This window comes from Polypterus senegalus, chromosome 11 (genome assembly GCF_016835505.1).
Source record: "Polypterus senegalus isolate Bchr_013 chromosome 11, ASM1683550v1, whole genome shotgun sequence".
In the NCBI taxonomy this organism is placed as follows: domain Eukaryota; kingdom Metazoa; phylum Chordata; class Cladistia; order Polypteriformes; family Polypteridae; genus Polypterus; species Polypterus senegalus.
Window position 1 is genome coordinate 60,548,702 of NC_053164.1, and position 17,543 is coordinate 60,566,244.

The 17,543-nt window shown below is 38.1% G+C and overlaps 1 protein-coding gene across 2 annotated transcripts in view; it reads right to left on the bottom strand.

The window, feature by feature from the left end:
* Window positions 1–17,543, bottom strand: part of LOC120539057 — a 39,886-nt gene that overhangs the window by 4,062 nt on the left and 18,281 nt on the right. The window contains exons 3-4 of one of the 2 annotated variants that reach the window (XM_039768770.1): window positions 11,665–11,952; window positions 8,774–8,899 (exon numbers count right to left, since the gene is read on the bottom strand). In XM_039768770.1, coding sequence (XP_039624704.1) covers window positions 8,774–8,899; window positions 11,665–11,952 — 414 coding nt within the window. The remainder of the gene's footprint in view (window positions 1–8,773; window positions 8,900–11,664; window positions 11,953–17,543) is intronic. The other variant, XM_039768771.1, reaches the window with a different exon arrangement.

Here is a 17,543-nt window from a genome sequence, read left to right on the forward strand (position 1 = left end):
CTAGCGAGAAAGGTAAAAATTTCAGAAGACATTGTGGGTTAGGTTTATAAGTGGTCTGCTAGATCTGTTATTCTTTTGAACCAAGGGAATAAAACTGTATTTTAACATAGCATTGAATTCTGGAATACAAATAAACAGGCTGATACAAAGAACTACGCAAATGTTCAGCAAACAATAGGACATGGGGTTATTTGCTAGGTTTAAGCTAGTGTGTGTATGCCTGTAAGAAAATGTGGAATGGAGACTTTGTTATTCAACTTGTACCTCATAATCAGTTTGAAGTGACGTAAAGTTGACAAATAAGCAAGACCAAGAGTAAATTCTCAGTTGTCCTATTTTGGCTAATGTCAGTTACTAAGAATAGCCATCAGGCCATTGATTGGTGTGACACAGATGTATAATCAGCTCTGGGGGTAGACAGATGTAAGGCAACTTACCTGCTTTCAAAATAGAGGAACGACGTAGATTTTTAATATGAAGGACACAGTGTCTGCCATTATGGAAAGGTAAGTTTCGAGGAAGTACCGAAAACTACATGTTGTATAAAAATGAAAATGCAATGCAAGCTACAAAATAAAAATGCAAGTGGACACCAAGCCTGCTTCATTATGGCATATTTTTTTAATAAATGCCTTAGTTGGACTAAGATGAATGGACTCTTTTAACTTACACAGACATCTCTCTCTCTATTAGTTATATTGAAGCAAATCTTGCTGTTTCTGACACTGATTTAAATCATTCAGGTTGTATACTTTCTTCTTCTTTTGACTTCTAGCATTCAATGCCTGGTTTCTCTACACATAACCATGAGTAATGATTAAATTAAAGGTTGGATATTTCCTTCCTGAAACTTGCCTCATTTATTGATATTATCTGCCCCCCAGTGTGCTTGTTCGAGTGATTTGTTATTTGTTTTAGGTATTTCAAAGGTAGTGAACTGGCCTTTGTTGGAATATCTTTTATGTTTGCTCAGGTGTGAGCCATGCTCATTCTTTTAGAAATGTGCAGTCCTTTCAGGGGATGAAAGAGCTGAAGAATATAGTCCTGTGTTTGGACCCAGGTAAAGTATTCTGAAGCCGAGGTCTCCAGTCTCAATTGCTCTGACTTGTGCAACTTTTTCAAAGGTAATCTATTTGGTATGTTCCAGCAGGAGCATAGCTCTGAAAAAATTGTCACCAATCAGCTTCACTCTCACCTTACGCATCACAATTTATTTTAGAAATTCCAGTTTGGCTTCCCTACCATTCATAGTACAAAAATGGCACCAACAGGCTTTATTACATTTTAATCCTGCTGAAGGAAGTTCCACTGTAAATATGGGGTTAGACGTTAGCCCAGCTTTTGACTCCATTTAACATTCAATTTTACTACATAGGCTGAAAAATGACATTGAGCTCTTAGGCTCTGTACTTGCCTGGTTTAGTTCTTATTTATCAAATCAATTCCAGTACAGTGCTCCATAATTATGCACAGAAGTGAGATGTGGTGTCCCACAGGTCTCAGTACTGGGACTTTTACTGGTTTCACTTTACATGCTTCCATTGGGATGTGTCATTAGAAAATATTATGTTACTTTTCACTGTATGTTGATGATGCCTAACTATACCTTTCTTTTAGACAAAGTGACGTTACTCCAATGTTGTCCTATGTGTTAGTAAGTTAAAGGAGTGGATGGGTGAGAACTACTTGTCTTTAAACAAAGATAAACAGAAATGTTAAACATTGGAGGGAATGATGCTGATCGCAATAATATTTTGTCATTATTTAACTCAATTTGAATCACCATTAGTTTTAGTGAATCCTCCTACAATCTAGAGTAGGCATTATCTTTAACACTAGCATGTCATTTAAAGCACAGATTACAAAACTATCCAAAAGGTGTTTTTCTCATCCTAAAAATGTTGGAAAATTAAGGTATATTCTAAATATGCAGGATACTGATAAATTAATTCAGGTATTTATTTCTAGAAGGATTGACTACTGCCATGTTGTCTTTACTGGCTGCTCAAATTGTACTTTATACAGCTTTCAATTAATTCAAAATGCCGCTGCAAGAATTATTAAAAGAACAAGAAAATATGAACACATAATTCCAGTTCTTAAATCCTTACACTGGCTCTCAGTTAAGTTTAGCGCAGAATTCAAAATCCTACTTTTGGCCTTAGATGGCCAAGGCCCCGCTTACTTATCTGAACTTACCACTGCTTACAAACCAGGGTGCACATTAGGATCTGAATATGAAGGTCTGCTTATCAGTCCAAGGATTAATAAAATAACAGTGGGAGGGCAAGCTTTTAATTACAGGGTCCTGAAGCTGAGGAATGGTCTGCCTGCTACTATAAGAGATGCTCCTTCATTCCCAGCTTTTAAATCCAAGTGCAAAGGCTCACTACTTCAGTTTAGCATACCTAGAGCTACTGGTTAGCTGTTCACCTCTGTTGTTAGTCATTAGTTCTAAAATATAAGTAATACGATATTTACAAACTGTTACTAATGCTCGCCTATTCTGTTTTTCTTCTCCGTGTCCTGATGTGTGTTACTGCCAAGTTGTTTTCCTGCCATCACTGGAATCATGGGGTAGAAGGGTCCTTTCATCAGATTGTCTGGCCCAGCACTGACTCAACTGTGGAATGGCCAGTAGGGGGAAGGCGGCTTATTGGCCGAGGTCTCCAGGACTCTGTGCCTGGTTGGTGTGACTCATTTTCTACAATTAGCAGATTTTTTTGATGTATTTGAGCAAATCTGTAACTGTGCATGTGATAGTTCTGCATTTAGTGTGTGGTATAATCTATTGTTGCATTTTGCCTTGTAGTTTTTAATATTGTATTGTATTTCTTTGGTAGTAATGATAGACTGTCCATCTAGCTGTGTAAACAAAATTACTTGTGTTCTGTGTTGTTTATTGTATTTACCCCATTTTATGACTCCCATTGCATGCCCAACCTACCTGGAAGCGGGGGTCTCTCTGAAATGCCTTTTGGGAGGCTGTCAAGAAACAGAGTCTGTTAAAGCCCATTGTGGCACTCCTTGTGTGATTTTGGGCTATTTGTGAAATTAATTTTGGGACAGGAAACTCATTTGTTTGGGGCCTAAGAAATCGCTGTTGGTTTCTGGAGGTTGTCACTTCTTTGATTATTTCTACCAGAACACACTGGGATCATTGTTACCTGGTGTGTTGGTTGTACAGGATGTGTTATGGGAAAGGATTTGTGACATCTAAGGACAGGATTCTGCACTCAAATCAGTGTCCAGTTTTATTGTTTTTAATTTCATAGATTTTAATTGCTGGATATGTTAGTTAATCAGAAACGGCACTAGACCCTCACTCCTCGTACATACTGTATTTTCTTAATATCACACATCCTAAGAAGATGAAACGGTACTGTATATAAAACAATTTTAATCTAGTTACATACATTACCAGATGCAGTTTCTTTTAATCTTAGCAGTATAACATAGCACATCAAATAAAAACATTTTTAAACTACTTATTGTGCTTCAAAAATTCAAGACGCCACTAAAACTGAACATCTGGTGCCACTGATCACCATTAGACGTTTAGCAAGGAAAAGTAAAATTATAATGATCCCAGCACTATGAATTTCAATGTAAACCTATGTTATATGTCCATCCATTATCCAACCTGCTATATCCTAACTACAGGGTCACGGGGGTATGCTGGAGCCAATCCCTGCCAACACAGGGCGTAAGACAGGAAACAAACCCCGGGCAGGGCACCAGCCCACTGCAGGGCACACACACACCCACCCACTAGGGACAATTTAGGATCGCCAGTGCACCTAACCTGCATGCCTTTGGACTGTGGGAGGAAACCCACACAGTCACGGGGAGAACATGCAAACTAATAAGAACCTGGGTGTTCTAACTGTGAGGCAGCAGCGCTACCCACTGCACCATCGTGCCACCCTATATTATATGTAGCCTACTATATGTATTAACATCTCTCAGTATCAAAAACCAAAACTAATCTGCAGTCTCTCAGAGCCAGACTGAAGACAACCCAACCATGAGTTAAACTGTACTCTGTACCTCAGATTCATCCTGTTAAACTATGTGAAACATCGTAGTTTGTGCACATGTGTTTGTTTGCAAGTGACTTAGCACAGACTTCCACAGTGAGAATCACAAGTTAATTTTCAATTAAATTTCCTTGTACATCACTTACAGCAACATTTATTGATAATCTTGTCATTGCTCCTTTTAGTTGATTTTTCAGAATTCTTTAATTATTAAATATAACCTTGATGAGTGTAATAAGCAACTACTACCGCTGTTGCTGTCTTATAACAGTATTAAATAAAATGAAGGTGCTGAAGCATATTGGCTTACATACTGTATAGGCCAGCTACCTGAACACTAAAGTCCTCCAGTAATTACACAAAAGACTGCATTGCCATGATTAGAGTCACAGGTAGCACCTGCCCCTTCAGCGGCCCCAAAAACCCTATAGAGATAGCAAAGTTACATTGGGGACCCACAGAGCTTTTCTGTGAAGTAAGATAAAAACAAAAATATTCAATATGTACAATATACCAAGCAATTAGACTAAAACAAGTTGTGTGAACACATCATGGAAAAAACAAAGATAATAATGTGTCAATTTCACTATACAGACATTTGAAAATAAACATTGTATTGATCCAAAGAAAAACTGACTGCTGCAACCTCCAAACATGAAATAAATGCCATCTCGGCCCTTACACAGAAGTCAATGTGTGAAGTTTATCAGTTTAATTTTAACGCTTAGTTTGCACAGAGAGAAATAGGTTACTTCTTATTAAATGTAAGCACTTAAAATTTTTGCCCATGTATGGTCAATGTCAGTGGTATTTTGGCAGAAGTTGTGCTGATGCAAATTACTGTTGACAAGTGGTTTGCAGAAGAGCGGAAATTGGTGTTAAAGTGGGAACATCCAAAAATGGTCATCAATCCCCCAAACTACATGTCATTGTGTTTGAACCTTTTTATAACAGCAAATAACTGGCATTGTCCCATTTGTTTGCTTCTTACCAAGCAAGAAAACTCCATTTGGGTCTGGATGTAACCGTGCTGTCTTTGTAGTTCTTTTCTGGAACCACTAAAGAGATGTGTGTTAGCTGTGACTCTTCATTTGACAGATTGTAATTTGTGTCATTACTAGAGAACTGCAGTGTTCATGTGCCTGATTCAGATGTAGGCCAACATGCCTAAGCGCTTATACTTTATTTAGCACCATTGACGGACAGTAACAAAAGTCATTGTGGCCTTCAATGCTCACCAAGTTTACATTTGATAACAGATGAATTCTAAAAAATTAATTAAACAGAAGCAATGAAAATGTTATCAGTAAATACCCTTTGACTTATTTACAAGGAAATTATTTTGAAATTAACTTTTAATTCTAACAGTGAATCCTGGTATTGTCACTTGAATACAAATACAGGTCCACATACTGCAATGTGGCATGCAGGTTAGCATGATGACGTTTTGGACTGGTGCAAAGATTCTGTTTTGCAATTAGTATATTTAAATATATATATACTGTATATCCAGAAGAATATAAAAATCCTTTATCACTTTGATTAACCCATGCTTTCATATGGCTTTCTGTATGGTAAAATAACCTGTGAGGTTTGGATTTGTACTCACATAATAGAAAAATGTTGAATAAACATTCTTTATTGCAGTAGTTCACACCATCATAGGTGGTGCCACCCAAATGACTGTCTAAATGAACAAAAATGGTAACGTAACACATGAACAAAACAAACAAATGTAACAAATTGGGGTGGGGGGAATACGAATACTGTGATGTCCGTGAAATATGGAGGGGATTAAATGCTTAAATCCTCACACATTTAGCCTTTGCCCGTTCCAACAGCTGCAATGAGGATTACTTGGTTGACTGTGTCAGAACAGTTTAAATATTTACAAGTAACTGTCACAAGAAAACTTAAAAGTTTATTTAACTTAATTTTGGCAATTGGTAAAAAGTCTTAAACAAGATGTTAAAATATGGTCATCTCTGCATTTCACTGTAGCTGGAAAAATTTATATTTTCAACATTAATCCTATACCTATTTCAGAACATCTGCACTCCAGCCACCGTAAAAAAAGCCAGTGTGGTTCTGAGGTGTCACCCTCTGCACTTGGGTCCCAATCCAGGTGGTTTGCTGTGTGGTGGGTGTGGCAACGAGATATCAGCACATACTCCCCACCTCCTCCTCCTCCTCCCTCTTAAATATTTGCACATATATAAGACATACTTTGACCTTAGTTTATTTAAAATTCAGAACAGCCATGTATAAAAAGACGACTTTATAGAGACCTCAAGAATAGGGTAGCTTGCTGTTCTGTTACTCAGCTGCAAACTTACTTACGCTGAAACTTTGGATATGAGCAGAAGTTAATGAAACCACACCTGCTAGACTGGCTATGGAAATGCGTCTGTTAATTCTAACTGCCTTCAGTTTATCACCATTCTACTGTAGTAGAAGATTGAGCAAGACATGACAAAAACACATATTTCATGGAACACTCAACAAGTGTTTAGATGAAGGAGGTGATGTTTTACTTCATGCTGGAATTCTATAAGGAAGCAATAAGAGGATACAATCAAAATGGTACATATGATAGTTTTCATCTTGACTTTTAGAAAGCATCTGATAAGGTGCCACATGAGAGGTTGGGTATCAAAAATAAGAGTGCAGGGAGTAGTGTGTAGATGGGTGTAAAATTGGCAGATAAAATTTAATGTAAGTAAATGTAAATTATTTCACATTGGAAGTAAAATGTTAAGTTTGAATACTCAATGGGAGGTCTGAAAATCCAAAGTTACATCTTATGAGAAGGATTTAGGAGTCGTAGTGGACTCAACACTATCAACTGTCAGGCAGTGTTCAGAAACCTTTAAAAAGGCTAACAGAATGTGAAGTTATATAGCACAATATGTACAGTACAAGTCCAAGGAGGTTATGCTACAGATTTGTAACACACTGGTTAGACCTCATCTGGAGGACAGTGTGTAGTTTTGGTCTGCAGGCTACAAAAAGGACATAGCAGCATTAGAAAAGGTCCAGAGAAGAGTGACTAGGTTGATTCCACGACTGCAGGGAAAAAGTTATGATGAAAGATTAACAGAGCTGAGCCTTTTCAGTTTAGGCAAAGGGAGATTAAGAGGAGACATGATTGAAGTGTTAAAAGTTATGAAGGGAATTAGTACAGTGGATGGAGACTGTTATTTTAAAATGAGTCCATCAAGAACACGGGGACACAATTGGAAGCTTGTTAAGGGTAAATTCTGCTCAAATATTAGGAAAGTTTGTCTTCACACAGAGAACCATAGGCACATGAAATAAGTTGCCAAATAGTTTGGTAGACAGTAGGCCTTTAGGGATCTTCAAAACCAGACGATGTAATTTTGGAAGAATTAAGTGGTTAAGACTGGCAAGCTTTGTTAGACTGAATTGCCTGCTTTTGCCTAGATTTTACTAATGTTCTAATGTTTTAAAGTGCTATTTAATAAATCAAATTTTCCAGCAACACAATATTTTTGTTGTATTCAAATAACACATTTTATAAAAAATAATATGCCTACTTTTCCTCACCATCCACCACACTTTATTCCACAAGCAATACTGGCCAGTTTGATTAATATATGGGTAGTATTTTTAAGTTTTATCAACAAATTATGTGGAATACGGAAAAGGATCTTACAAATAGAAATTCCATCCATCCATCCATCCATCCATTATCCAACCCACTATATCCTAACTACAGGGTCACGGGGTCTGCCGGAGCCAATCCCAGCCAACACAGGGCGCAAGGCAGGAAACAAACCCCAGGCAGGGCGCCAGCCCACTGCAGGGCACACACACACACACACACCAAGCACACACTAGGGACAATTTAGAATTGCCAATGTGCTGTGGGACTTTGGACTGTGGGAGGAAACAAAAGGACCCAGAGGAAACCCACTCAGACACGGGGAGAACATGCAAATTCCACGCAGGAAAGGCCCGGGAAGCAAACCCGGGTCTCCTAACTGCGAGGCAGCAGCGCTACCCACTGCGCCACTATGCCGCCCCAATTAGAAATTCAGATAGGCAATTCAATTCTTCTATTTGGAGCATACATTCATCTTCAATTTATGTAAAGTATACTACATATACTTCACCTGAAAATTGTACATGGGGCACAGATATCACATTCAATTCTTTTGAAAATGTATCCATGACATGGTCCAGCCTGTGAATGCAGTCAGCAGGTGCCTGTCCTACTAAATCGTGTGTTTTTGGAAATACTCCATATTAAAGTTTTTGTGTGCCTCTGAGACTGTACCAGATTTATAATTACTCCCATCCTTTTGAAACAGAATTTGGAGTAACACCAAAGAAGCTCACATTATATAAGTGGTATCCTATCACTCACACAAACACTCATCCTGCCTAATTGGAAGAATCCTAATCCACCTCTCATAATGCTGATGTAGAGAAAAATTCTAGGGACCCTAACAGTAGAGGAGGTTATATCTTCACACCTAAAAAAAGAATTTATAATAACCTGTCCTGCTTCTCCACTGAAGTCATAAATATTTTAGATAAATGTTTTTTCAGAGTTCAAAGTCCATTTAACTCATGCTCTTTTAGGTCAATTTGTCGCCATTTGGAGGAAAACTGCTGTGTTGTTAGCATAATAATAATGAAACTTTTTAAGACTCCAATATTTTTTTTTTACTTATTTTATGTTGAATACTCAAAATTATTAGCTTTACCTGAGTCTGATGTTGGTGGGCTTCCTGGATCACCTTTATTAATAGACCCGTTGCTGTCTGTAATTTGATATGTAGATTCTGGTAATCTCGTCACTGTGGTTTGCTTTGTTGTTGCCACTACTCCATCTGACGATTTAAACAAAGATGTTAACTTTAGTAGTTTTGGTTTGTTCTGTCAATTGCTTGTAGTACATTTTGAATATATACATGGATATTTTACTTTTCATATCATGATGGAAATCTTCATTAATTTATTCAGATTTCAAGTATTATCACGCCCACCTGTCTTTTGCCTGTGCCATCACACAACTTGATACATCAAGTTCTAACTGATTTGTTTAGCCTAAAAATGCACAAGATATTTCTCCTCTCAAAAATTATATAAATGAATGAATGTGCCTGTTCTTGTGGAAGTCTGACGAGGGGAGCACTTTACGCCTCACCGCCTCACATGAGATGTGAGGGCAACCCCTGTGCCTCAGTGCTCATAACTTAATGGAAAATAAATATCTTTAAATAATTTTCAAATAATGATATACTGTATATTGAGGGATCACATTTGGCCTTCTTTTTTGTTATATACCACTCTGGGGTGTGGGTAAGAGAAAGAGGTTCTTTGATTTCTTATTAGTTTGATGGATTTTTTTCATGTTAGTTTTCTTCGTCATTTCTCGTCTCTCTTTGAACCACAATGGTTGCACTGCTGTATTGCTCATATGAGTGTATCTTTGACTGTATTGTGTGTTTTTAAGTGGTTAGATGTCATAAATAAAATAACAGCTACCTTACCTTTGACCTGGATCTGTTTTCTGATAATGACTATGCCTATTTTGTTTTAAAATATTTCTGTAAATAATAATTACATCTTGCCTGAAGAAGGGGCCTGAGTTGCCTCGTAAGCTTGCATATTGTAATCTTTATAGTTAGCCAATAAAAGGTGTCATTTTAGTTGACTTTGAAATAATAATAAATTAATTTTATTTTGGATTACTGATATTTGATGAACAGATGTAACTACTGTGGTAAAAAATACAAATATGTGAAAACCAAATTTAAGAACAGTAATAGGACCAGTCAGGCTATCATATCCATCATATAGTATTGTGGAATTATTATCTGGAGAGGCAACACACATGATACTGTTGTAAATGGAGTGAATGAAGCCAACCCAGCCTCTTATTCGTGTGAATAATTCATGGATATTGTCATTAAGGGCAAGTTTAAGAAGGAGCACAAGTTCAGTCACATCACTTCCAGTCACCCGAAGTGGAGTAAAAACCTTGAAAAGAGCAAATCATTGTTTGGGAGTCAGCACTGCATGAACTTACTGAGATACAAATTCACTGATGAGGGGCTATAATTTGAAGAATGAAGAATGAACACTTAAACAGGCCATTCCATCTACTGTGGGAAGGTGACACAAGATTTGTTTTTCTTCATTTTCTTTATGCTATTGTATATTAGTTAACTGCGGTGGGCTGGTGCCCTGCCCGGGGTCTGTTTCCTGCCTTGCGCCCTGTGTTGGCTGGGATTGGCTCCAGCAGACCCCCGTGACCCTATAGTTGGGATATAGTGGGTTGGATAATGGATGGATGGATGGATATTAATTAAACAATTGTTCATCACGACTTTGTATTTAGGCATCCAAGTGCATTTTTGGATTAAGGGGCATGCCCTAATCTGACTAGGAACTTCACCTCCATAATTTGAAACAAAACTGGAAACTTAATCCAGATCTTCAAAATTCACAACTGATTGAAGCAATACATCATACATTTAAGATTAAAGGCAGGACCTAAGGGGAAAAACACAGTAGCAGAAAGCAACTATTGAATCATGCATTTAAATTAGACAAGAGAGAAAAGTTGTGAACATGTACATATACGCTGCGTTGCTGCATCCACCACACAACAAACCACCTCGGGATCCTAAATTAGGACCTGAGCACAGCCGTGTAATGAGTGACACCTCAGCACCACACTAGTTTGAATGGAGTGAAACAGTGTGAGGCTTTTTACAGAGGCTGGAGGGTCAATCCTGCCGCCAACGCCCAAGGTTACACTGCAAGTTGGAGGACCTGCTTGCAGGTTAACGTCATACCCAAGACAGAGCAATTGCAGGTTAAGGACCTGGTGCAAGAGCCCAACGGAGTGGAATCACTTCTGGCATTAATGGGATTCAAACTGGAAACCTTCCAATTGCCGGCACAGAACCCTAACCTCAGAGTCACCACTCTGCCCTGGTAAATTTAAAAAAACATAGAAAATTTTGTGTTTAATTAGTTTGTCTTCCATTATGAAAATGTGGCTATTTTTTATGTAACTATAAATTAGTTTTGTCTCCCATATTTTTCTAGAGACTCACTGAATGATAAGATTAGTCACTTACTTAACTTTGCTGTGAATTTAATATGACCTAAGTTGTAATTTCATCAGACTAGTCTTTATGTCCACTGATCTGATTCATTAAAAGTTACTTTGGCTATTAGGTAGGCTTCACTTCTGCCTTAGTTTAATTATTGGAGAAGATATTTTTCTTATGAATAAAATTAAAGAGCTTTATAGTTTTGAGATTTAATTGCTTAGATCTCTCATGTATTTGATTTGAATATAGACTAATGCACTGTGCTCATTCTTTAATTGCCTACATTTCAGGTATTTGTTAACCAAACTAATCTGATGATCTGAATGGTCTCTTCTCCTTTCAACAAGTTTAGTAAACCACACATTGTCTGAATTGTGTAGAAATAAGTTAAGCAATTTCAGTTTATATGTACAGACTTTGAAGAAATTTCTGTGATAAGACAAAACTCTACCAAGCCTAAACATTTATGTTTCTTAAGTATTTAATATTTATATTTAAGACATCTTATAGTGTAGGTCTACAGATACCTTCCAGTGTGGACAGGTAGCTCGCTGATCCTTCAGTCTTCCCATTTACAGTGACGTTACATCTCCAGCTTCTCTTGTGATCAGAGTTCAGTGGTTTTATTGACAGTTGCAGGCAGCACTGAGGTTGAGCTGGTATCGTGTATCTGTCTCCTGTTAGAGGAGCTCCCTGGTCATCAATCCATGAAAGCTGGTGATGTCTTAAATGTGTGCAGGGGTCATAGCTGGACAGACAGCAGGTCAGTGTCAGCCGGGACTCTGTGTGCAGACGAGTATCAGGTGAGGCTGTAACTAAAAGTCAAAGTAAACAAAAAGGTGAGAGTCACTTTATTGTTTCAACTGAAAAAGTCATTTTTTTAATGGACTTTATTAAAATGGATCATTTACACTGCAGTAGGTATATTCATGTTTGTATAGTTGTCTTTTAAACAATTTTCAAATCACAATTAAGTATTGATAATGTTTTACATTATATTTTGATAATCCTGGTTAAAAAAGTACAAGTATTATTAAAACACAATAAAAATGATATCATAAATAGCAGCAAGTAAAATGCAACCTAAAATCAATTTTTTAAGGTGACTGAAGAAGCTGCAAGTAAGAGAACAATTCATGCTGCTTTATGCAATATTTTATATAGCGTAACATAACATTCTCAGACGTGCCTATCTCGGTAGCAGAGTGCAAGGCAGAAACCAGCCTGGAAAGGGTTCCTGACAGGGCCGACTCACACACACAATGACACTCACCATTTGCACAGAGCCAAACTGGAATTGGCAATTAAACTAACGTGTGTTTTTGTGATGTGAAATTAAAATGAAAGTATTAAGACTAACCACACATAGACACAGGAGAGCATATTAAGTCCACATAAATAATGAACAGCCATGGGAATCAAACCCAAGATGCTGCATCTACATTACTGTGCCACCTTATTACCATATTTTGTTTAAAACCTGTTTTATATCCCTATTACGTTTGTAAAAAGATCAATTAACCAAATGTGTGAATTAAAAAGTCATAATTTAGTGTTAACACAGCCATTAAAAGTAATTTATTCATTCATTTAAGAAATTTCTCTTTCATGTGAATGCTGCTCCCTTTTTTTTGTACATGGTATTACTTGTTAAATTCATTCACATACGGTGTAAATTGGAGTTTCCCAGCCAGATGCCCTTCCTGACACTAACATTCAGTATTGATGATTCGCAGTCATTGGCCAAAAGCCAACCTGCAAGGAAAAAGGGTCTAGACTTATTTAACTGTTCGACTGCACCTCTCTGTGTCACCCGGTCACCTTAGGGTTGTTGCTATTTTTTTTACAAGGCATGAAAGCACACTTTCATCACACACTCAAAATCTGGACAACTTTTGTACTCCCTGTACAACTGGAGCAAAAGCTTGCATTGCCAGCAGTAAGTCAGACTCATTTGTGGTGGGTATGGAACTCTGCCAGGGCTTCCCTTTGTCACTGATTCAGTTCATAATTTTTATGACACAATTTCTAGGCACAGCAAAGGACTGGAGGAAGTCCAGTTCAGAGGCCTCAGGATCGCATCTCTGCCTTTTGCGTATGATGTGGTTCTGTTGGCTTCGTCGGGATGTTACCTTGGACATGCTAGGGCCAGTTTTGCATTTGAGTGTGAAGTGGCAGAAATTTAAGGTCATGGCTCCAAGCAGGTGGAGTGCCCTCACCAGACTGGGGATGAGAAGCTTCTACTAGTGGAGGAATTTTAGTACCTCAGGATTTTGTTAATGGGTGAGGGGAAGAAGGGAGTGAGAGATGCACAGGCAGATTGGGGCAATGCCCACAGTTATGTGGATGCTGTACTAGTCACTGCTGTCACTGTCCTGCTCCACTGACAGACTGTGGAGATCGTTCCTCCATACACTATGCGACTCTTCAATTCCACCCGGGGGGGTAAACATTATACAAAGTTACTGTCTGTTTTTACTTGCATTTTTATTACTCTTTAATTAATTTTTTTTTGTGTCAGTATGCTGATGCTGGATTATGTGAATTACACCTTGGGGATTAATAAAGTATCTATCTATCTATCTATCTATCTATCTATCTATCTATCTATCTATCTATCTATCTATCTATCTATCTATCTATCTATCTATCTATCTGTCTATCTATCTATCTATCTATCTATCTTCATAGTGTAAAGGAAGTAAAGCTCTCGATTTACCGGTAGATATACATTCTTACTCTACCTTATGGTTATGAGCTTTGGGAAGTGACTTGGAAAACTAGTTTGTGGATATAAGTGGCAGAAATCAGTTTCCTTCGCAGGGTGTCTGGGCTCAGCCTTAGAGATTCCTTGAGAACCGTACACATTCCGGAAGATCTCGAAATACAACCACTGCTGCACTGCATTGAAAGGAGACAATTGAGGTGATTCAGGCATCTGATAACAACTCCTCCTGGACTCCTCCCTGGTGAGGTGGTTCAGGCTTGTCCAATCGGGAGAAGACCTTGGGGCAGACCCAGAACAAACTACTAAGATTTAATCTCTTGGCTGGACTGGCACCACTTAAATATCCCCCTGGAAGAATTGGAGGAGGTGGTGAGGAAAAAGGATGTCTCTGGGCATCATTTCTTAAATTGTTGCCCCCACAGAATGAATGAATGCATGGATGGATTTGCTTTCTTGACTAAATTTAAGGTCAATTTTAGCCTTATCTGTGATGTTCTAGCAGGATGGTATTCATTTCATTACTTTACAGGATTCCTTTCCATTTGTGGTGAACTGCTGTGACCCTTGCCTGGCCAGGATGCCCGTATTATGGAAGGACCATGGGAGAGGCAATACCTTCCCTGGTGCACGAGATAGCAAACCACCTGACTTGCATTGGGGTCACCGGCTTGAAGTTTGGAAACTCAGCCCTGCAGCAGCTTATGGCCGCCACCAGAGGGCACCTGGTCAGTTCCGGAGCCCTGGACCGCAGCACTTCTGCCACACTCGGAAGTGCTGCTGGATGATCATCAGAGGGCACCTGGAGTGCTTCCGGGTACAGTATAAAGGAGGCTGCCTCACTCCATTCAGAGAGCCAAATTCAAGAGGAGGAGGTAAAAGCTTGTGGAGAGGAGTGTAGGTGGCAGAAGAAAAGAAAGAAAGAAAGAAAGAAAGAAAGAAAGAAAGAAAGAAAGAAAGAAAGAAAGAAAACAGGGAACAGGGACTGGGCAATAGTGTTGTTGGCTACTGATTTGAAGCTTGAAAATTTGAAATAAAAGCATCTGCTTTAGGACTCGTGTGTCTCAGTGTCTGTCTGTGTCAGGTTATATTCCACACGTTATATTAAATGCTGTCCCAACATGAAATAACAGATGAAGCAGGAATTTAGAGAAAAAGGACCACCTGGAAAGTTTTGCTAATTGTCTATTCCAATGGTGAAATATGAAACACATTCACACCTTTAGTAGCACTGAGAATCTGCACATCATTTCTGGGGAGGACATAACACACTTTGAGTCAGTGTCTTTTTAGTTCTAAATATTTCAGACTAACTACATGCTGAGCTGATTACCAATCTTTAAAGGCACATTCTTCTCAGCTTTTGACGTGAAGGACTGCATGTGGTCCTGTGCATGTTCTGGTACTTTTACTTCCAATCAATATATGCCTTTTAACTAACCTGAAAGCTTAATGAACTATTCCGTTTCTACACTTAGTCTGTAAAGTCATTAATTTGAAGTAACTCTTTTTAAATGTATTTTTATGCACTCACTTCATGATCATGCATAGCGGAAATTACAGAAATTGAAATGCTCACCTTTATGAAAAATGATTTTTTTGACAAAAGGCTGCTTATTTTTGATGATTGTCCTTACAAGTCACTGAAGTGGGGGCCATGGGTCAGAGTTTAACATGAAGTACATCTGAACCCAAACAAAATCAACACAAGGCACTGAAGACACCAGTCTATCACAGGGCACACCCACACAGTGCTAATTCACAGATGATAGCCAAACTAACTTTGGCATCGTGGATGTAGAATAAAGCCAGAGTACCTGGGGAAAAATCAATGTGGACACGAGAAAACAGGTAAACTAAATACAGATATTGACCAAGCCAGAGTTTGGACCAAGGACTCTGCAGTGATGATGATGCTACAATGAGGCTGATATGCAACTTTAAATAAACAATTATTACATTTGTAGTCAAAAGAAAATCATGTGAGCAGTTTTATTGACAATATTCCACAGCTGAAAAGGAATATATAGAATAAATCTTAGTCCTGTTCAAGGTCATGGGAGGAAGAAGCCTTTCCTGGCAGCACTAGACAGGGTGGCAGTCCATCATGGGGCCCAATCAAGCACACATCCACACAGAGGCCCACCTGGAATTATCAATCAACTTAAAGAAGACACAGACAGAGAGAAGGAAATGTACTTCAGTGCACATCCAAGTGGCAAAAAGATGTACAGACAGGCGTTGTTTGGTGAAGCAAGCTCCGAAGGTGCTATAATCCCTTTCATCCGCTAGTGGGCAGCAGCACATTCCTACTGCAGTATGTAAGCCTTCTGCAGTGAGCTCTCAAAAGTGTAGTGCTTCCTGGAGTCTCTGCGGGAATAATGGTGAACCAGAAGTGTTTCATTGCAAAAACTGAGATCTAATCAAGTGAATTTTTTTTACATCAAGATTTATTTACTTATAAGAAGATTTACGTATGAGATTATTTAGCATATTTAAAAAAAAAGTAAATTTTGCTTATCCCATTTTCAGATTTTTTTTTTTGCTAAATAAAAGCAAAACAACTCCTCTTTCGTTTTTTTTCTAACATTTTGCAAAAGTATTCTTTGCAGTGTTGCCAGTAGGCTGGAGTGATGTTGGATCTGATTCTAGGAATAACTTTAAAAGTCAGTCAGATGAGCTTGGAGTCAGGAGTGGAGTGGAAATAAGGACTTGCCTGGTGAGGTAGAAGAAGAGGCCAGTATTTTTGGAAAGTGGTACAAAGCATAGTAAGAAGAAGATATTTATTATATCATCTAAACTACCTTCCAGCCCTTTAACTAGTCTGCCCTGGAGTTTATTCTGTCTATTTGGCTTAATAGCACCCTTCACAGTCACACAACATAACCAGGATGTCTTTGAATTATATAACAGCTGTGACTCAAAACTATACAGTATACAGCATCAACAAAATACAACACGATTCTCAGTGCCTTGCAATGCACAACCATATCACAAACTGTAAAATTTCTTGCATGCTCCGTATCCTTCTTTGTACTTTTAAAAAAGTTACAAAAGTGAGTATAAATGTGTGTGTTGATTTAATGGTACAACAGCCCTGAATGAAGCAGGTGCTTAATATAGTGAAGAAACTAGTATGAGTGATCTTTTTTGAAAAGTAACATGGTTACAAAGATGACACATGAAATTATTTTGTCATAAAATGCATTTTAAAGTCCAGTGTGCATTACCAGACCAAAGTGATAAATTTAATTACAGGTATATAATAAGGGGCTGAAATTTAAATGTACACCTGAGAACGACAGGAGTCAAGGAAAACTCATCACTGTCCACATACAGATCATGAACAGAAATAATAAAGAAACGTAAGAAGATGTTGGTTTACATTGCAAAGGTGTTGAGGACAATTTATGGGTTATCATTAAACTGTGCAACTCACTTGTGATATCGCAGCTGGACTATTGAGAACAGTTTAGATGTTCATATTCATAGATGATGTGTAAAGAAGAACTAGAAGACAATTCCAGGACTGTGCGTTATAAGAAAAATTAAGAACTTTTTAAAACTTTTTCAGTCCCAGCAAATGGAGATCAGGTGGTGGTTTGTGTTACAGTTGTTGAAAATATGAAGGAGGGATTAATGGCGTAAAGTCCAGGTGTTACAAATGAGTTCTTTATCATG